Below are 21,975 nucleotides of genomic sequence, written 5' to 3'. Positions count from 1 at the left end.
CTCCGCGTGCCCAAGTGTGGGATCAGAGCTGCGAGCGCTCGGATCAGAGCAGCTGCATCCCCCCAAGTCACGGGCGGCAGTCGGGGCGCGGGGCGAGGTACCAGCTCCAGCGCCGAGGCTGGTGCGCGCAAGCACGGGATGTCTCGACTTGCTCAAGGTCATGCAGCGCCTTAACGGCAGAGCCAAGAGCACGGTCCAGGATTCCCAACTCTCAGCCCTGCATCTTCAATTGCTTGGATTGTGCTTCCCCTGAGGAACATCAGGGATTTAATATTCTCTCCACTGCTCGGCACAGAAACCGAACAGAGCACTTTGCTTTTACCACAGACACGGCTTTGGCTATTGTGAGCCAGCTGCCATTTCCTCCCGAGCCCTCTCCTGCACTCCAAAAACAGGCACAAATGCCAGCCAGCGTGTCTCTTTCCAATATTTTAATGAGCCGCTACATCTTACACTCAAAATTATAAAAGAATAAGAATCCATAAAAATATTTTCTTTTCATAATACGCACTTAAAATACTCCAGGGCAAGTCAACTTGGTTCATTTGGGTCGGGGTTTTTTGTGTAGGTTTTTTTTTTTTTTTTTTTTCTTTTTGCCTCTGGCAGAACCCTTGGCTTGAGGGGGGTATGTGCTCCCCTGAGGTGCGATTGCTCAATCCCCCCCTCCCCAGAACTGCAGTTCCTGTTGACCAGGTAAATAAAAACCAGAAGAGAGCGTTTGCTGAGTAGACGGGCAAGGGGAACAGTCACTGACCCGCAGAGAACTGAAGCACAGCCAATTTCAGTGCACGTCTGAAAGCTCGGGGTGTCAGGGAAGGAGAAGGTGCGATCAGGAGGCAGCACAGAGAACGGAGGGAAGGAAGATTTGCATAAATATCATCCATCGCGTGCTGCAAAAACCCAAATGCTGCTGTGATCTCTGAAGAGATGATCTCTGGATGTAGCCAGCTGCTTCAGCTGCCATGCTCCCTGTTGGCACAACTCTGCTTGTAAGCGGCCATTAGAGAAAGGTATCAGAGGCCGCAGTTACCGACCCCAGCCACTTCCTCCATCTGCTCTGCAAAATTAAACTGAAAAATAGAAAAGACTAGTGTTGCATGCTTCTGTGGAGCTCTCTTCACATCCCAGGGCTCCATATAGTCGCAGCAGGGCCAGGACACAGCAGCAGCGGATCAGCTCTCCTGGGGCTTGACAAGAAGTAGTTCTCTCTTCCCTCCCACTCCTGGCTTAAGGCAGCTTGCTGATTCGGCTCTTCCATTTCCAACACAGGCACTGAGTTCTTGCAGGTAAGAGTGTGGGAACTGCAGAGGTGCAGTGGAAGGGGAAAAGGACAGGGCAGGGGCAGATGGACACAAACCTCAGCCTCGGGAGACAGACCACTGTCCATTGATTCCCAGGATAGAGGGAGTAGCAGCAAAAAAAAGCATTAACAGCCAGGCCGGAGGAGAGGAATGGGACGAGCAGCCGAGCAGGGGCAGACCTCCAGCTTGGAACATGAAAGAAGGTGGCACTGTCCGAAGGGAAGGTGCCCTCCACCCTCGGCCCTCGCGCAGTGGGGACAGCCAGCCCGGCCGTGGGCACGCAGACACGTGTGCTCCGGGTCCGATGGCTGTCGAGGGCGGCGGGAGCAGCAGGGCACAGGAGGGGGGAGGTGAGCTGTCAGTGTCCAGTTTGCAGAGGCTTGTGCTCTCAGAGGTATTCTTGTAAAAAGTGCAGCAGCGTGATTTCGTAGTGCTCTCCCGACTCAGGGCACCGAATACTGTGTCTCTCGTTGGGGTAGATCTGCGCAGCAGCAGAGGGACAGGGCAGTTAGCCAGGAGCAGCTCACTCAGCACGGACAACCCTCCCTCACATCAACCCTTCTCCCTCAACCCAGTTGCCATTGGGAAAAAGAAGTCCCAGGGAATGTCTACAGCACCAGCCCCCTCCCTCCCTGTGCTGGCGCGGGCTGCTAGTCCGCTTGGCGAGTCAGCCACTGTGGCTGCCACCAGCCAAGTGACACAGCAACAGCTCAGGCGAGAAGGAAAGTTCCAGGCCTGAGGGCAGAAGCCCTGTTTGCAAATGCTTTTGGATACAGGCCACATCTGCCAGCAACAGAACAGCCACAGTGCCACCTCCCGGACACCTCTTGGTGTCAAACTAGGCATTTACCATCACCTATCCTGCAACAAGATGTGGGAGCATCTGCCTCCAGTTTCTCCCGCCCCCGGAACACACAGCAAATGATTTTTTCCTCTTTCCAGATTTAAGAAACCTTCCCCACTTCACTCCTGTTCCTCCTACCTGCAGCTGGTAAGGCTTTCCAGCCCGGATCAGCTGTGATACCAGGAAGTTGGTGTGAAAAAAGTGCACATTTTCATCCAAAAAGCCATGGAGGATCAGCAAACGATTTGGCCTAGAGGTAGGATGAGAGATAGGATAAGAAACCACACAAAAAGCTCTGCAGTGGGTCTGAGCAAAGAGCTGCCAGTTGGCAAGCCAGAACTGAGCAATGGAGAGGCCGTCAGAACGGCGCAAGGGCAGGGACGTGGTCCTCAATCCCACCCTGGCAAAGGGGCTGGGGGTACAATGCCCCAGAAGGCAGCGACCAGACACGCGAGTTAAAAATCACATGGGATCAGAATCCTTCCATTCTTTCGGGATTCGGCAGAGGTGCAGCTGGTGGCACCAAGCAGGACCCGGGAGCAGGTTTTCAGCAGATCACTCAACCCCAGGGTACTCACTCATTGGGCAGCTTTTCTACGTGTAATGCCACAGAGCCAGCCTCATAGCCTTGCTGGTTGTTTTCTGGGATATCCATGTACCGCTCAGTGTACCCGGTGTCATATGCCATCCAAACTGTGACAGGAGCACCTGCTATAGCAATCTGTCAAACAAATAGGTGGCAGGAGACAGCCTCAATTATCAAGTGCTAAATAGTTGTGTTCCCTGTTTTCCTGAAGAGGCAGGAAAAATAGTCTCTGGACTATTCGTCACTCAGACCAGAATTCTTCTATGGCAAAATCACATCAAACCCAGATTCTCCCTCGTGCTCTTCCTCTTACAGTCTCAATGGAGGAAATTTCTGCATACCAGCACTAAAAGCTTCCCCTTTTCAAGGGGGACATGGGGAATAATCCAGAACTGCGCCAGGGACTTGGGAAGGGGATTAGGAATCACTCATCAGTTATCTCACTGGATGCTAGGCCAAGTCCTCCATTGGCAGTCACTAGGGAACAATCCCACCCCAGAGACCCCATCCTCATCCAGCCTCAGATGGGAAGGATCTGGAAGCAGATGCAGGGCTGTAGGCAGGAGCTACAGGCAGGACTGAGGCACATTTTCACCCGTCCATCAGAAACATCAAGCAAAAAAGCCAACTCCAGATGCCACGAGTTACAGAAGCTGAGAGTGCCAAGCACCCCAGCATGATAGCCCCATGTCCAGATTTACCTTGAAGATGTTGGGTTTACAGATCAGACCCATGAGGGAGAGAAAACCGCCGTATGACCAGCCGTGTATGGCTACGCGACTCAAGTCAATGAACCCGTATTTTTCTGCTACATAATGTAAACCTTCCACCTGGTCCTCTATCTCCACCTGACCCTAAAAGGCAACACGGAAGCTCAGGTTAGTGGCTTTCTAAATCTAGAAACTTGGGACAGCAGAGACAAGAGCAACACTCACACAGGAAACGTGCAGCCAGGCAGCCTTAGAAATAGCAAATGAGCAGAGATTCATCAACAAAATTAGTACATTACCATTTGGTTTTTCAGGGCCCCTTCAAATTTGAGTCCTCGCTGGCACGAGCCCCTTCCATCAATCACTACCACAGCATAGCCTAGGGATGCTAGCGTGTTTAGCCGTAAGTACTTGATTCCTTTGAAGGAGTTATTCACTAGCTGCACCTGCAGCAGGAGGGAAGAAAAGTTTCAGAGCCAGGCAGCTGCCTGCTGGTACCTTCCTCTGTCTGTCCCACTCTGCAGGATCCTGAGCTGTACAGCAACCACTGAGCTATCAGAGCCATGCAAATCAGACTAAATGTTGGAAAAATCATCTGAGGTTTGAAGCGGATGAGGTCAAAACAGAGGTCCAGTGCTCATTGCTAACTAAAATATAAGTCTTGATGCATGACTGAGCTAAGCAGAGCTCTGCCCTGGGCAGCAATCCCATGCCTGACACCATGAGTTAATCTGGATTATCACCTGAGGGCCTCCGTACACAAAGAGCACTGTGGGATGCTTCTTCCCAGGCTGGACATCGTGAGGTTTGTAGACCATTCCGTAGAGCTCAACATCTGACTGAGTGCGGAAGTGGAAGATTTCGGGAGGGATGTAATCCGGGGGACAGCCTGCAGAAGGAAGCACAGACACTAGCACTGCAGTAACTGGCAGCAGGCTCTGCCTCCTACCCCACCTCAACAAGCTCATTCTGCTCAAACTTGACCCCAGTCAGGGCTCTTTCAATACCAAACCACACCAAGCCTTAGCAATGCTCCTCAGAGAAGCCTCTCCCAGGGAAGCACACAGCCTCTGCCTGCCTGCATGGGGCAACAGGCCACATAAAGAGTGAAGGGATCACACAAGAAAACATCATCAGTTGGGTATTCTCAGACAAGGCACTATGCCACAACGGCAAGATATGGAAGATGAAGAACAGGGACGGGTGAAATGGAGAAAATGTTTGCAGGAGGGGTTCAGGTGCTGTTGTGAGCTGTATCTAAAACTTTAAAGGCTACAGAATGAAGTAGCCACTGCATCCCAGATACTTGCCCCCTCCCTCTTCAGACAAATCATGAATAAAGAAACAGCTAAACCCACAGCCACCTAAACCCTGCAGCCTGGAGCACTGCTTTCGCTCAAAGCATGAAATAGTAACATCTTAAAAGCCCGTATACCATCTCCTGGATGAGTTATCCACTAGAGAGATCTCTCCCACAAGGTAACACAATTCATTTTCCCTTAGAGTGAAGTTACTCGGACCACTTCCCTCTCCATCACCTTTGGCTACAAGTTGTAGGAAGAGTATCACAGACATAACTTAGCATTGACACGTTCTAGGGGACTTACTGGCTGCCTCCATCATACTAGCCCAGAACTTGGGCTGCTTGTGGAGCGGGTCATCGTCGGAGCCACTGAGCTTGTAGACATGCACGCAAGGCGGAGTGCTCACGCTGCTGTAGTGGCTGATGAACATATCAAAGTTCTACAGATGGGAGAGAGCAGAGTTAGGGGAACAAGGTCCTTCATTTCCCACATGTAATCTCCTCTATGTAGTTCTCGGACAAGAGCTCCCATGTCTCACGCAACCAAGACAAAGCAGCCCTCAGGACTCATTACTGGTCACGATTCATTGCCATTCCTAGTTAGGATCCCCGTCAGTCAGTAGATGAGGGCAGTTTGTATCTACGAAACAACAAACCTGGCTCATTGAACAGCTGTGGGAGAAGCCTGGAGTGGTGAGTCGCACGATTTCTCCAGGAGACTCATAGCTGACTACGTAGAGGTGGTGCTCCAACGGGGTGTCCTTTGTGCCTTGGAAATACACCAGCTTCGTAGCCTCGTTGACCCAGATCTATGTGGAGAAGAGAGGGCTCAGCAACAGAAGGTTGACAACTACTGCTCCTTTGCCAGTTCAAACAGTCTGTCCCCAGGCAGAGTCAGCTTAAAACACAAACAGACCATGACAGACTGCTCGCGGCATTAGGGACCGTACGCAACGCCTGTTGATATTATGGCAGGCTAGAGAACACATACGCAGCGCTTACAGAGAACGACATGCAGTCCAACGAAGTAACGAAAACTGGTCACTCAGCTTTATTAAGAGACTCAAAGCATTTGCTTATTAATGAGCATAAAAAGTTGGGCTCTGTTCCCCATAGGTGAAACTAGGAAGATTCTGCGCTTAAATCTGGTGTCTTCCCGTAGTATGTCTGGTTTCTAAGTGTATACATGTATTTTTTCCAGCAATCACAGTAAGAAATTCCCATCTGTGGAAGGATCAGCCTAATAGCTCCAACAGTACCAAACTTCAAGCCACATTAAAATATGTTTTTAATGTCCAGATAAAGCTGTTTCTAAAAACCACCTGGCCAGCCAGCAATAGAGACTACAGCTTTTAAATACTGCATCAACCCAGCAACAGTAACTGAACTGTTTTCTGCCTTACAGTTTCCAAATGCTATTTCTGGCTAACCCACAGTTTGAAGACCACTCTGGACAGCAAAGGGAAAAAAATATCCAACTCAATTGGCCAGGAAAACCGGGCAGGGCCCTGCGGAGCAACAAATGCATCAAAATAATTGCTGCTAACACAATTTTAGCCATAACACATGCAGGGAAGAGCTGTGGCCAAAATCAACAGCATGTACAGTGAGAATCCACATGGGGAGGGACAGCAGGTTAATTGCAGATTGAAGAAAAGCAGCAGAAACCAAATGCACGGAGCTGTAGGCATTTCAAAAAGCAAGAAGTGAAAATCCAGATTAATTAGAAATGAACAGAGAAGGTCTTTATTTTGACAGAAATTGCCTGGGAGCATTAAAGATCAGACACAGAGTTAATTCCTGAAGCAAAAATTGAAGTAGGTTTCTACAAGATTAATAAAAATGCATTTCTGGCTATTCTGCAACCAATAACAGATACAGTTTCTCCACATTCTAAATTGCTTTATGCTCCCTTGCTGCCTTCTTCCTAAAGGCCCTCCTGAGGGATCAGCTGGAGACCAAGAGTTCACTCTCAGCACTAGGACGTATTTCCAATTCACCAGTACTCATTGGGGTTAAAATGCTTCGGCAAAGGCAGCAATCCCAAGCTTCTTCAGAAAATAGTTCTTCGTTGCTCTTGAACCTCAGACTTGTGTCCTTTTTATAGCCTGACTCACTCATGGGATTTACCTAAGGAGCAATCTGAAGTCTGATTAAAAAGGCAATTGGTTCAATGTGCACTGGACTACAGCACTTATGGGAAAGCAGAGGCAGCAATAAAAAGAGAAACAAAATGAAGCTTAAGTAGCTCTAGCTGGTCCCGGGCGTAATAGAGGGCGTAGGCCAGGACTGTGGGCAGACAATGCAGAGCTGTAACACGGCAAGAGAAAATAAAAATAAACACTACCTTCGATCCATGCCTCGCCAACACCTCCCATTCCCCACCAGTCAGGGCAATCTCCTCTTTGATAGGACATTTGAAATCATCTAGAAGAAAGAACATGAGAATAAGTCACTGTCTTCCCCAAGACAACACAAGGAAATCAGAGAGGGAGCTGCCAAAGCTGAACCGCCGACAAAGTGCAGGTCTTACCCTCACTATGGACGTATGGCTGCACCCAGTCATAGCTGCCTTGCTTGAGGACTGCTGTGACTCTGTACAGGTGACAGAAACCTGTTTTGCATTCGTTGGCTCGGATAAAGCAGAGTTCTTCCTCCTCTCCCTCCGGTTGGATGAAAGGATAGAAGATATCATGAACCTGTCACACAAGGCAAAAGACCCATGAGAGATTTGGACTGAGACAGCAGAGACCTAACCAAGGGAGTCAGTGCTGAACTACTGGGCTTTCAAAGGAAAGGAGAGGGGGGAGAAACATCTCATATGAGCAGCTAGTGGGAAAAAGCCATTCCATACTTTCCTACTACCACAAAGAAACTCGGCCCACGTGGAAGACTGTGTGCTCTGGGCTCTCCATGGCTACCACCAAAAACAGCACCAGTCTTGCCTCAGAGCTAGACATTTCAGCTACGTGAGTCCCACTGGGTGGCTGCTATTCCGACACCTTAGGAACGCCACGGTGGGAACTCCAGACCCCTTTGTCACTTCGGTACCAAGATGCTTAATCCTAGAAACTGAAGTTTATTCCCTGTCCCCTATGTCCATTACCCATCTAAATAAGCACAAATTCCAGGGATTAGGGTTGCTTGTGCCTCCACAAGCCATTTAATCTTGTAATAAAATACCCGCAAAAGAACGGTCGTGTTACATCCAGTGTCAGTGTCCAAAATGGTCTGTGTTCACCGAGAACGCTAGCAAGAATTAAATGAACAGCTCCAACTGCAAGGAGATATCAGGATCCTCATCTCTCCCAAGGCCGATTGTGTGACAGTCCTTCTCATGGCTTTATCAGCCCCCCTGAATTAACACCAAATCTGGCACTACTGAGTGGCAAAGCAGTCTGCTGGAGCATGGACTAAACTGGACGCACAGCCAACACAAAAATGGTTAACTGTGGGGGAGGAAGGAGCAGCCTCTGCTCTCCTCCCAGCCCCGAGCCTCTTACGTTTATCCACACATCAGTGGTTTCTTCATAGATCACAAATGGCTGGACATTTTCTGGCACAGTTTTGGCAAATTCAGCACGCTGCTCCTCATTTTCTGGGACTGGTATAAAGAGTGCTGGAGGCAAAAGGATTAGCTGCAGCCGCTGCTGAGGTCTGTCTAGGAACATAGCCCAGGCACTGGGGAAAGAAGTTGGAGGTGAATGTCAGTACCACAAAATAGATGTCCCTTTCTAACACTCAGAACGCTCAACCCCTTTCCCCCCCGCTGGCAGAACGGATTTAGGCATCTGAACGCAAAGCTTTTCTCCTCATTGCTACTTTCTAATCTCCTGCAAGCTTTGCCAACAAACATGTATTGCCAGACATCGCTGGTACTTCACAGGGGTATCGTTCAGACAAGATGTCTGACAGATTTGCCAATATCTATTCCAAGGGAGCCCTGCTCACAGAACGCTGTCTCCAGAGCATAACCCTTCCTTGGACAGCCCCTCCATCACGAAACACCATTTGTGTTCTAGCAAGCTCCTAACAAGCTGAAACAATCACTCTTAAAGTGATCCATTTGTAGCTTCCTTGTTGCACGCTGCACTAGCAGGGAAAGGCACAGACCTAAGACAACTGCCAAGTGAAGGAGTCGCTTCAGTCTCAGCCTTGTTCCTCTCCAAGGAGAGTCATTTGAAGTGGTGCTGCACTGCAGGCCTCTCAACATGACAGATGGCAAGCCACCGCTGCATAGTGCGGCTACCCCAAGGCCTGGAAGTGCATCAAGGGAAGGTTCATCATTAAGACAGACTTTCAAACGAGCCCGTTCTCCCCTAGCATCTCAGCGACTCTGGATTTCACGAACTGATAATATGCAGCACATTCAGACAAGCTCTGGTGCACAACATAACAATCACCTACGGGATCACCTTCTGTAAAGCTGTATGAATTTCGTTTCCAGAGCAGAAAATTAATGATGAGTTACAGAACGCAATCTTCAAAGACAGCTAGGTCACCTTAACTTGATCTGGACAGAAACTAGTCAACAGTCAAGCAAGCTCTTGAAGGGAAAAAATTAAGAGCTTTAAAATTTCAAACCCACCAGATTGGTGTGAATTCTGTAACTCTTCAGGCAAGGCTGACCAGCACAAGACCGAGCGACAGTGAGCTACGGGAGCACACCAGTCACTGAACCATCTTTCCCCTTGTACACACTGCACGCAGGGCTTAGCACCACTGCCTTCCCATGATAGGTTTGACATTGATCACAAACTGGACCAATGAACAATGATAACATTTCTTACAAGAATCTTATTGTATTTCTGTTAAACACCTTCAACTCAAAAGAATTCCCTAGGGCTGCCAGCTTAATCTATCAATGTCATTTAACTTTGTGGTTGTGGCTCTGACTTCAACCCCACAGCTTGTCACTCTGGTCTACATTTGATCAATTCCTACGTTTAAGACATTGTAGCACTGAAGAAGTCAAATACTCATTGCCAGTTCTGGCACTCATTGCTTTAAAACCAGGTCATGACTAAAATACAAAGCATGTTGAGGGCCTGCAATAGTTCAGCCAGGGAAGCCCTTGGGAGAGTTAATTTGGAAGAAAAACTTATGTACTATTTGCCGTCTCGGGTCCATCCAGCACGGGCAATGTACTCCACAGTCGGAAACAATGCAGCGAATGGTTGCACCAGCTCCTTGTCCTGAGCGCACACGATCTGCACCGAAAGCAAGGTCCAATATCAAATCAGACTACTACCAGAGCTCCTCACCTCCTACGTAAGCTCAGTGGAATGGGAGAATAAGGAAGTTTAACTATTGGCATCAGCACGGGTTCGGCCAGGAGAAGCAAGCCTTTCTAAAAATGGCAGGAAGAGAAGGGAAAACCAAGCTTCAACGCAAACCGATTTTGGCATTGAGCCACAGAAAAGGCTACAGCAGGGACTGAAGCCCAGGATTAGATCAAGCTTCAACCCTCCTGGCCCTACCTAGTGACAATGTGGTACATCAGGCTAACCCTACTTCTCGCTTCCCTCCCCTCTCCCAGCTGCCTCTCCACCAGAACAATACTCTTCAGCATTTTAAAGTTTTTCTGTTTCTTCAATAAACACGTTATAGAACCAGGTGTTACAAGAAGATGAAAACAAAGGCTAACACTATCTAGGATTTCTTAGTGACCTTGTCTTAACCCTAGGGAGCTTCAGAAAGAGTCAACCCTTCTGTGCGATATCCCATTCTGAGTTGTTATCACTTACCTTACCCTTGCTGTCTGTTTTAAATTCTGCCAGTTTTAATGTAATCTTGGGGTTTTTGCTGCCTGCAGAGAAGGAGTGAAAGAATACCAAGATGACCAGCTTGAACACTCCATGGTTATGGACAACACAGCTTCTACAGAAGAACTGACCCTGGTCCTATCAAAATGGCTGTGTGTGAATGTACAAATATCAAATTACGTATGGGAGCAAACACCATTGTATTCACGAGAGTCACTGTGGGTATGGGAAAAGTTTTTTTTTGCCTTGCCTAGCTGGCTGTGCATGTTCTCAGGAGGGAGAGGAAAGACGGGATTCAAAATGCATTCCACAACATGCCGCTAGATATATTCCATTTTCTCAGCAATCCCTTCATTTAAGCTGAACTTAAAACTCCATTCCTCTCTTGCAGTAGATTTTGGGCTCAGAGACACAATTAGCCCTCAACATTTACAACCAGCTTCTAGATCCTAGTAAGTACCCAGATTAATCATGCAAAGTTTATAGCACAAATTCCACTGCTGCTGCCAGCAGCAGTCAAGAGTTGCCTTAGCAGCCCTGTGGTATTTCACTTGCCTGTCCTGGGGTAGCGATAGGAGTCTGTTTTTCTCTCCTCCAAGGCAGGTGAAGGAACATGAATTATCTCCACCTCTGACTCATCCACTTCCTCATACAAGATCCGCAGTGTTTTTAAATCCTCTGAACCTAGGACAGATAGTAAGCGTGTTTGCTACAGTGTTTTCCAGCTGCTTCTGACCAGCTTGGAGCACTGCAACAGTAAACTCTGGTGCAACAGAGCGTACACCTCTTGTTTAGCCACAGCTCCTAGGGACCACCTGCAAATACTCCTCAGAGCACAATTATAATCCTCCAGAGTTTTGTTCCTTCAGGTGGCCTCCCAAGAAATAGACCAAACCCGGGTCAGAAGAAAAGCGTGCTCAAAATCTCATGCATAGCAGGGGCCGGCAGCAGTTACAGCATCAGAATTTCAGAAGCAGAACACTGACCTTCTGCTGAAGCTGTGGGACACCACCAATAGCCCGTGAATCGATCAAACTCCTCCTGAATGACAAAAGTGGCTACACCAGCAGACTTGGGGTCATCAAGAACATTGGATAAGCCTGGAGAAGAACAAAAAGGAGACTGCATTTACATCGCCTTGGAAAAAGCTGATCCAAAAGAATAATGTAGTCATAAGAAATAAACCATGAAGACACGAGCCCTTCCAGCCCGAATTCGTCAGCAGGAATTTCCTTTTGAATCTGGCAAGAAGCACCAGTTACCTTTATGGCAATATGTCATCCGCTTCTCCTCTCCCGTCTCAATATTCGCAACCCACAGGTCATTGTTATTAATGAATGAAAAGAAGGCAGGATCGGCAGGGCAGATCTTGGGATCCATTCGCGGCCCTGTGCACTGAGTCTTGATCTCCAGAGGCTTCATTGGAGACACCTACAGCAACAGACACATAAAAAGTTCGGTCCCAAATCAGCGTCCAGCTTCAGATTTGAAGGCCTGAACCACAGATACAGTACAGCCCATGAAATGAGGGCAAACATAGCCCTGCAGGACACAAGAGAAATGATCATAACCAAACAGATGCAAATGTGCCCACCTCCCACCAAAACAAGTAAGTGTTTCAGGTGATATTCATAAAATCCCAAGCAGACTCACCATGAAACCATTCTTGCCCCCATCTCGACAATGAAAGAGGCTGTTGCTGGCCTGGAAGAGGAACAGGCCACTCTCACTGTGGAAATCATACGATGTTATACCAAAGACACCAAGTCGCTTGCGTTCCCTCAAGAGTTCCTCCTCTCTAGAATACATCCCATGATGAGGGGTTGCCTAGTATTGAAAGAAAGGAAAATCTGAAAGAATCTGTAAGGAAAGAAACTTTCACACAACAGGAATGCTCTGAGACTGGCACCAGCTACTCTGCGAATGCCCAAAATACAAGTTTGTATCGGCCAAAAACTGTCAGCAGTCTCACCATGCAGGTCCGCAACTGCTGTGCTCTAGGCTACAGGGCTGGCCCAGGAGGACTAAGCCAAGCGCATGCCCCAAAGTTCCCTCTGCGTAAGAGGGATGAACCATGAATCTATCATTTCTGCAGTTGGCACTTCAGCATGAACTGAGGACAGCTGCACTTGCTCTGCTTATGCAAAGCAGATGTAACCAATTAACTTAATGACGTTATCTACAGCCTTCACAAACAGTTTCCATGTCAGACACTGCAAACAAAAGCTCTTCCGGGGATCTTGAATTACACTGAAGGGGAGTAGCATTCCAAATGGGGTCAAGACAGCTAAATTCTTTTCCACCAGGAACTTTTTGAGCAGGGAGGACAGACAAACACTCTCCACTCTCTTCTTCATCAATGCTGTTAGTGACAACAGACACCAAGACACTGAAATCAGGGAGGGGAAAAATCACCTCCTTCCCGGTTCACACGCAACAGAGCATAAGGCAGAGGCAGCAGTTTAAATTCAACTTTCCAGACTTCCTTAAAAGCAGGAAAGATAACAGACAGGCATTCCACCGAGCACATCAACAAGCACGACAAGAGCCCAGACAAGATACCCAGAAGAAAGGTGCACTGTCCTGATAGCTAATAATCCGAGGGAGACTACATGCTGGTTTACAGAGTGCTCTTTGCTAGGTCAGCCCTTCTCTTGCCACATCAGCTGCTGTTTCACACTCCCTGCCAGCTCCACTGCACACAGGAGTGACTATCTTGCACTAGGAAGCAAAGCAATTCTTGATACAACTTTCCTACCAACACCATTCTCAGTGTCTTACACGCTGCCATGCCATTATCTCTACTGTTCAGCTGAGCAGTACCCACCACACCAGCCCCACAACGTCAGCCAGTTCTCCCCAGCACTGCCAACCCAGGCTCTTCACACTTCAGCTTACCTGAAAGTGATCCAGCATCTGTTTCCATGACAAGAGCAGCAAGGCCTCCTTCCGTACCTTTTTGGGAATCTCCGAGTAAAGAAGGGAGTTCTCTCGGCTACCATATGGCATTCCTATGAGGAGGACAAAAGCAACATCCTACTTAACATTAGTTAGCCAGGACAAAGAGGATGAAGAGCAAATTGAAAAAAAAAAAACGCCCAATAACAGAGGGGTTGGGGCTGTCCAGAGGCTTTCACGAGCTTTCATTCCCAAGCAGCTCAGTTCAATCACAGAGGAATATCTATATTATTTAAACTCAGATATTTGCTCTTTTAGAGATTTCCCTAAGCAAGATTTAACACTAACCAACCTCTTCAGAATTAGTTACGTACAACTTTCCTCTCTGTGGACTGTTCAACCCACACCCCAGATCCACTCTGAAAAAGCCACTCCCTGAATGGGTGACTCAACATTACTCTAGACATTTCTCAGCCAGAAATTTGCTACAGGGACCTCATTCAAACCAACGCAGCAGCTTGCAAGAGGGGAAGAAAAAGCTTGGAAGCTCCAGAAAGCCCATTCAAATGTGAAACAGTACACTATGTAGGCAAAGGACCTCGTCGTTTCACATAAACCTTTGACCGTGGCTATCAAATAAGCTGTTGGTCTTCATCCAATTTCCAAAACAATCATGAAAAGTAAAATATCCTGACACACGACTTTGGCAGTTCCAACAAAATCAAAAGACCACGAACTCGCCCTCAACATACGCTGTAGAGACTCCCTAGGTCAGAATTTTGCCCAGGGAAATGTGCCCTGATATTGTCTGCTCTGCACAGATCAGAAAGATTTCTGAGCTGGTTAACCCAGCACTACAGTTACTTAAAATTAAAAATGAAATATTAATAAGTGCTCAGGAAGCAAAGCAGTATGTGAGGATATAATCCTCAGAGATACAGAAACACCAAAGTGCTGAGCATGTGGTGTTTAATATAAGCAGCATCTGCCGTGATACAACATAAAATTCTACAGGGACAGCCCAGGAATGATTTAAGATTTCCAAACAGAAAAAACTGCAGATAGGAACAAATTACTACATATATACACATTTGACCCTCATGCAATTGTGACCTGGCATTCCTTTCTCCTCATTATATCAGTACTTTCTACAATGACCTCAGGCTGACTACAGTCAACCAGCATTTACAAGAAAAATATTGCCTGCCTCCCCAAAAGACGTTATACTTTGTTCACAAGTGGAGAAGAGTATTCAACTTCTACAGCAAAGTTCTTCAGAATTCTTCATCCTACCCCTCGGCATCCAGTCATTAACAGTATTCCCATGAAAACTTGAAAATGTTATTTAACATTGGGGCTGTAATCGCACACTGATGTTAAACACTTCTGAACTGCTGAAACGGGTTCCGAGTATTGAACGGCACACGGTATGCAACTCAAAAGATGCTCACTACAGCAACACAAAGAATCAGCCTTTACCCTCTGTCAGCAATGCCTGAGAAGACGTACCCCCAGTACTACCTGGCGGATACGGATCAATCTGCTCTATGCCCTGTACATTTCCTTAAGGAAGAAAACACTGAAAAGACATTCCTGTGTCTTCAATGCTGGTTCTGGCTCCTGTAACAGTCACACTCGTACAGAACACCAACCAGCCGGTAGCTCGTCTGGTTACCATTTCATACAATAGAAGAACATTAATTTTTTTTTTTTGTTTAATTGGCCACTTAGACCCTTAGTTCTTTAGCCATCTAGATCAAAAACCGTATCAAAGTCAACTTGGCCTTGCAACATGTTCAGCCTGACATCAAGTCTCACTGTTCAGACTCAACAAGAAAAATACACCAGCTCTGGATACTGCCCTTTATAGTAGCACTTGTGTCACAAGACTGTACCAGGAACTGTAACAAATCAAGACACTGACACACAGGAGCTGCTCGATTACAAAATGTATCAGTCCCTCAAACCCAGCATCCTCTGTCCTACACTGACCTACGCTCAACAACTCCACAAAGAAGAAAAAAAGCAGGGTCACTTCAGGAAAGCAGCCACTGTATGGAGTTGCACATCAGGCAATCTCTTTATTGGCCCAGTAACGATCAGCTCATGCCCCAAAGCATAACAAACTCTTTATAGTCTATAAAGCTTGCCATGTTACCAACCACAAAATTATCCAGTTGCTAAAATCCAACCGCTCTGTCACTAATTACATTGTGGCTTCAACTGTAATGAGGGATCTTTACAACACAGCATTCTGCTGTCTCTCAATCCTACTGTAAGGAAGAGGATATTTCCTTGAGAATACCATTAATAGCTCATTCCCACCTAATTCTTTCCCCCCCACACTCTTGAAAGCATCCTACCTACATGGTACTTAATAAAGCAGGGAGACATCACCACCCCACCATTAACAGCTAGCACTTGCAACACATAGTTAGTAATTACTTGAAGAGAATTCCTGGAAAGTAACTTCTGCTTGATCAATTAAGTAAATCCCCTTTCTCCTAAGCTACAGAGGCACAAGGCAGTCCTGAGTTTGAGGACCATCCCTTCCCTTGCCCCATCACCTGGACGGACCTGGGTTGCCAAAGGACACTGCATTCACAGTTCTGTCACGAGGCAGGTCTGGCTAGCCAAGCCCTCCCCTTGTCGCTAAGCAGAAAGGCTGCAGTTAAAGCACTTGTCTGGGACTGGAGAGGTCCCTGCTCACTTCCAGCCTTTGCTGTAGATTGAGCATGCAAACCTTGAGCAACGTTACTTAATCCCAGTTCCCCCATCTCAAACACGAATACCTCCCATCTTTTTCCTCGCCTGTTTAGACTGGAAGCTCTCCCGTAACATTCACACCCGGCGTCTGGCATGCTGGCTTACCCAGGTAATAAAGACGGTGAGAGTGCGGGCTGGACTCTTCTGTTTTCCGGACAAACTGGAAATCATGGGGAGCTTTGTTCACTATCATGCCCGAATACTTCCTGCTGCTGTGAATAATGTCACGCAGCCCATCCCACGAATGCTTTTGCACCTGGAATTGGGAAGGCACATCCTCCATCTCGACCACTTCAGAGCTGTCTGATAGCGTGTCCACTGCAGTCATCCTCTCTTCCCCTTCAGAACTGGACAAAAAACTGAGGGAGGAGTTGAGGGAGAGAATTAAGCCTTAAAATCAAGCAGGCACATTTTGTTGCCTAAAGAAAGCTCTAAGCATGCAACAAGCTTAAGAGAACAGGGACTCCTTAAACTACAGACCCTAGGATTCTCTGCACTCAGAGATTACATTTTAACATACATCGACGTATTGAAAGGAAAAGTCCATCTCCTTTCCCATCTCGAGTCCTGTAAATTAAGATATTCACCTCAGAAAACTCACTGTCCCAGGACTAGTTCTAGAAATCATCTGTCAAAGGAAGCACAACCAGCAGATTCTGGTGCAGAAAACAACCAGCTTGACTCAAAGGAAAACCACTCCAGGAATTTGGATGGGTAAGTCATCGAAGCTACAACCTGACCTATCGTAAAGGCACTTAAACTTCTGCCCTGAAAGACCACAAAAATGAAGTCCCCTTCCTGCCCTATGGGAAAGCCTGTTCATCACTTAGAGATTCAAGCCCAAGCATGGCACCTCACTTACCTGAAGAGCTACTGCAGCCAGGAACGAAGTAGGAGAGATGGCAAACCAGGAAGAAAACAGCGCAATTGTCTTTGCTAACAGAAAGCAGACAGCAGTAACAGACCCTGATCACATTCTGCAAAACGTGGCACGCATTCCTCATACATTTCCAAGCAAGGAACTATTGAATGGGAGTCTACGGAAAACGCCTCCACATGCAACTACAGCAAATGTTAATTTGAGCAGAGGTGGACTAACAGACTTGCCCAAGGTCAATGATGTAATCTATTGCAAAGCAGGAATGAGCCCAGGACAAGGGAAACCAGTTTCTGTCACCCCATTCGAGAAGCTGGCTTTCCCCCCACCAGGACATTTTAGTTGTTTTGGGGGTCTCTGGAAGAATGTTACAAAGAATTTCAGAAGAACTTCAGTTTACTGAAAAATTACGCTGGAGAAATTTGCCCTGTGGAGACAGAATCGCTGCCTTTGACGCAGCATCAAGAGGGTAGAACAGTGACTAAGGATTACACCAAAAAGGCCCTGTCCTCAGCAGCCCCAAATTTACATTTTCAAGTGAGATGTTTCTTGAATGCTCCCTGTCATTTGGGACAGTGACCTGCATTCTGACAGGCGAACACCTTCTGGGATGAAGGATTAAACAAGAATTACACATAAACCAAACCTCAAAGACCTCGGCCTCCATAAGACGCACGATGAGTTCTTTCCCAGCAGAGAGAACCAGGGGAAAGGAGAGGGAGGGTTATTTATATCACCATAAGAAAACACTTGCCTTTGCCCATTTTCTACCAGGAGTATTTTTTAGGAGAACCCCGAGTGTTCCTTGAGTATTCCCCACCAGCTTGCACCTTCTAACAAACTCTCTACAAGGAAGTTCTCATCCAGTTTGACATCTTATGCAATTACAGCAGGAGATGTGGAAACTCGAACCAAAGTACATCTGGACTTCTTTAAACTATAGGCACACAGTACGAGGGCTGTAAGCATAACCATATCTTCAAATTGCTAAGTCCCCAAATTGTTAAGTCCCCAAATTGTACAAAATGCACAAATAAGAACAAGAAAAAGCTCCTGAAAGAAAGTACCTATGTACTCCTGATGCCTACTGCCCAGCAGTAAACCCACAAATTGAAAATGAACAAAGAAGAGTAATTTCCAATCAAAGCCAGGCAGGAAGCCCAAGTGAAACCACAAAAGGGAACGTGATGGGATGTTCTAAGACTGCGAGAGCGTCGGTGGCCTCTACTGCCCATATCCAGGGTCTCCATTACAGCAACTAAAATCACATCTGAAGGCAGAAGTGTTGCCTACCAGAAACGCGTGACAGGAAGACCACAAAACCCCACAAACCGGGTACAACTCTCTCAGCCCAGTCCCACTGCAGGTCAAGTCAGTCAATTAAAATAATCTGGCTTTGGCTCAAGCTGCCTGACCCTTAGATTACTCTCACCCAGCTGGTGAAAACGTCTTACTCGGCCAGCTCGACTCCTTGCAAGGGAAAGCTGCACCTTGAAGGGCTCAAAACAGTTCATAAATGTAATACTGGTAACTGCCCCAAACGGAACCAGAGGCCGGAGTCCCGTCCAAACTATACGGCCATGATTTTACGGTTCAGTAGGGAAGCGAAAGGCACAACTTCCAGCCTGGTGCTGTTCTCATCCTGGTGCTGTAGACACCAGAATCGAGCGAAGCAGTGGGATAAGCAAAGCAGCCATCACACAAAGTGACGTGGAAATGTTGGGAAATGCCACTATCCTAGCCGGGGTATTGTGGAGTCTTGCAAAACTTGGGTCCTCACATGGTACAGAGTAAAAAGAAAATCCAATTGCTTCATCCATCGCTACAGCCATCTCTTGGACAAAATGTTACAAGTATTTGGCAACGCTGTACATGTAAGTAAACAAGTATAAGCAGTCACTTATCTAGCTGAAATTGCAGGGTGGATTTTGGGATGAAATCATTCTGAGGTGAGTTGGATCAAGACACCAATTTTAACCACCTTATTCTTAGACAGTCTTGAAACCCTGGGATCAAATAGAGTGCACCTGAGATTTACACCTTACTGGAAAAACACTGTCCTTCACAGTCCCCACACTGAGGCACTGATTTAGATGATGAGGTGGTGTTGTTACAGAAGCGCTACTAACCCTCCTCCTAACACCACCTCGTTGTCCCTCTGAGGCCATCTTCAGGCTTTTTCTGCCCTGCCTGGTCAGGTTAGATGGATCAAACACATCCCCCAAGACCTCCTTCAGGGGGAACACCTCAGCCTGAAGACAAGAAGCAAGCACAGGTGGGACATCAGCATGGGGGAAAAAAACTGTAAAGCTTGGAATTGGAAGTCAGTGAAACAAGTTATCTTCCTGAGTCACTTCCTGACCCACAGATCCTGACACAGAGCTCCCCGGGTAGAATTATATACTTGGGATTTTTCAGAAACCTCATTCACTCCATGAGGTGCTTATTGCTCTGTCCCACACAACCTAAAGGTCAACAAAGGCCCTGCGAGTGACCGGGACACATACCTTCTCCAGCTTCCTGCAGTCTCGTTTTCCAGACGAACCCTCTTTATCTTCTGCATTAACTACTCAGCGAGCTGGGCAGGACAGGAAACTAGGAAGGAAGAGGAAAAAAAGCAAATTTCATATCACTGCAGTTTTCCCCGCTATAGGAATAAAGCTGTATGAAAGCATCCTCCGTAGAGCACATTTCCAACTGAGTGGGGAGGCACAAACAAAATCCTTGGTTTGCACTTTACAGTCCAAATCTGTTCTGCCAGCACAGGCTGGATATCACCAGCCCAGAAAAACCTGAGAGAGACTTCTTCATCTAAACAACGGGACTCTGAACTCTGCGGCCTGTCTCTTTCCTAAAAACTCTTCTTAAAATCTGAGAATCCTCAGTACTGAACCCTCCTTTCATTCCTCTCCTCAAACCCTGAAATTCTCCGAAGTATCGGGCACTAAGAATTGAGAAAACAGAGGTCTGGTCTATTCACTTACCAGCAAGAGTCAAACAAAGGACACCATCAGGAGCCAGACAAAGGGTCAGCAGCCCCACGACCATCAGCGGCACAGTCCCACCTGGGACATAAAACCCACATTTGTCTTCCAAGCCAGACTGCTGCTTCCCTCCGGCTCGGCCTGACCCCACAGAGGAACTCCAGCTCACCACACAAGCCCATTTTCCATGAGCATAAGAAGGCGCTACCTTCACTACTGTCCTCTCTACCCAAGAACACTGAAGTACAAAGATCTTTGTCTTCTCTTCAAAAGAGCTCTGAATCACAGACGTGCCCGAGACCTGCCACTGTCTTTTTCCAAGGCCCCTGGTCTGCCCAGACACCGCTTCTGCACCGAAACCGCACTCACGGAGGATCAGGAGAGACAAAGCGTCACAAAGAAGCGCCAGCAGTGAAGTTCCTAAACTGCAGAGGAGAACAGAGAGGGATGAGGGAGCAGCAGCGCGTCATTTCAGGGCAATTCTCGATGCAGGGACCAAGGGCAGCAGGAGCGATGCTCAGGAATGCTGAGTAACCTGGTCTGATCTCACAGCCGACCCCGCTTCGAGCGAGGGGCTGGACTAGAGACTTCCCGAGGTCCCTTCCAATCTCCACTATGCCGCGATTTTAATGATTCAGAGGAACATCTCACCCTCATCCCACCCGCCACAGCTCACACAGAGAAAAGGAACAATAACATCCTCTGGTGCTGAACCCAGAGGAAAAGAAACTGAATAAAACAGACAGGAGAGATCAGAAACCCGGCATGAATCACCACGCTCCTTCGCCAGCGAGACCCCGAGGGGCCTGCCGGTGCCTTCAGGAAGAGCCGAAGCAGCACCGTCACCTCGAGCGGCCCTTGCGAGCGTGTCCCTGTCGCGGCCGGGAGCTTGAAGACCCAAAATTGCAGCGGCTGAGGGTGGGATGAAGCGGTGGGGATTTCTCCCCCGAGCTCCGGTGAAGGCTGCCCGCAGCTCGTCTGCATCCCCGCGCCCGCGGGAGGGGGGCTGGAAGCCCTGACAGGGAGCTCCTGCCCCTGCTGCCGGGCCACGGGTGAGAGGGGGGGAGGGGGGTGCAGGGGATGGAGCACCCCGACCCCCACCCCCCCCAGAGGCGGCTCCCGGCCCCGGAGCAGCGCAGCCAGCGGGTTATCACCCGCCGAGGTGGGCCAGGGGCTGCGGGCGGGGGCAACCACCCCCCCCCCTTACCGCCCCGGCCCGGGGGGGCACGCTGAGGGGAAGCAGAATGCGAACGGCCCCCCCGGGCCGGGCGGCCCTCCCACGCGTGGGGGGAACAAACGCCCCCGCCCCCAGGACAAGGGGTGGCCGCCCCCCGCTCCCGGGGGGGACCCCAAGCCGGGGTGGGGGGGGCAGATAGCCGACCCTCACCCCCTCGGGCACCCCCCCAGCCCCGGGGTCAGCGGCCCCACGCCGCGGCGGGTCCGTCCGTCCCCCTCATCCCCTCCCCACTCACCCCGGGGCGCGGCGACCTCCCCCTGACAGGCGGGAGGGCGGGGGGGGGTGCGGCGGCGGCTCCGTCACTCCCGCTCCATGTCCCGGACACGGGGGCAGCCCCGGAAACGGGGGAGGGCGGGGAGAGGGGCGTGGGGGGGGGGGCGGCGGCGGCCACGGCGTCACCTTTCACCCGGCGGCGGAAGTGGCGGGAACGCGCGAGGCGGGACGGCGGGAGCGCGCGGCGGGGGGAAGTACCAACTCGTGGGAGACGGGGGAGGGTGGGGGCTGGGAGGAACCACTGCGTGTGTCATCTGCGGGAGGACGGAACTATTCTCCCCAGTGGGGGGGGGGTGAGAGAAAATTGAGGCTGACAGAGGGTAAAAAAGTGCACAAAGAGAATATTCTTTCCCTTCACAGACTCCGGGACAGGCCCTTAAATCGGCATTTATTGCTACAGAGGGGAAATTATGGTGCTATTCTCGGCACTT

General features: G+C 48.7%; 1 protein-coding gene across 2 annotated transcripts; it reads right to left on the bottom strand.

Annotated features, from left to right (window-relative positions):
• Nucleotides 1-216: 216 nt before the first annotated feature.
• DPP9 (dipeptidyl peptidase 9) lies at nt 217-21,637 on the bottom strand. 2 transcript variants are annotated; one of them, XM_075444312.1, is made up of 22 exons: nt 21,507-21,637; nt 19,558-19,645; nt 16,430-16,532; nt 16,279-16,333; nt 13,408-13,520; nt 12,163-12,336; nt 11,772-11,940; nt 11,496-11,609; nt 11,061-11,193; nt 10,492-10,549; nt 9,854-9,954; nt 8,248-8,425; nt 7,278-7,443; nt 7,092-7,171; nt 5,401-5,553; nt 5,049-5,184; nt 4,185-4,330; nt 3,741-3,887; nt 3,433-3,585; nt 2,724-2,866; nt 2,284-2,395; nt 218-1,782 (listed from the first exon to the last, which is right to left on the bottom strand). In XM_075444312.1, the coding sequence occupies exons 2-22, from the start codon at nt 19,611-19,613 to the stop codon at nt 1,690-1,692; spliced, it is 2,583 nt and encodes an 860-aa protein (XP_075300427.1). In that variant the 5' UTR covers nt 19,614-19,645; nt 21,507-21,637; the 3' UTR covers nt 218-1,689. The 2 variants fall into 2 exon arrangements, with proteins under 2 accessions (XP_075300426.1, XP_075300427.1); XM_075444311.1 differs by having other exon boundaries at nt 217-1,782; nt 16,279-16,532.
• Between the last annotated feature and the right edge of the window lie 338 nt (nt 21,638-21,975).

The sequence above is a fragment of the Opisthocomus hoazin genome, chromosome 27 (genome assembly GCF_030867145.1).
Source record: "Opisthocomus hoazin isolate bOpiHoa1 chromosome 27, bOpiHoa1.hap1, whole genome shotgun sequence".
Classification (NCBI taxonomy): domain Eukaryota; kingdom Metazoa; phylum Chordata; class Aves; order Opisthocomiformes; family Opisthocomidae; genus Opisthocomus; species Opisthocomus hoazin.
The sequence above is the reverse complement of the archived record's forward strand: the minus strand, read 5'-3'. Positions and strand labels throughout refer to the sequence as shown.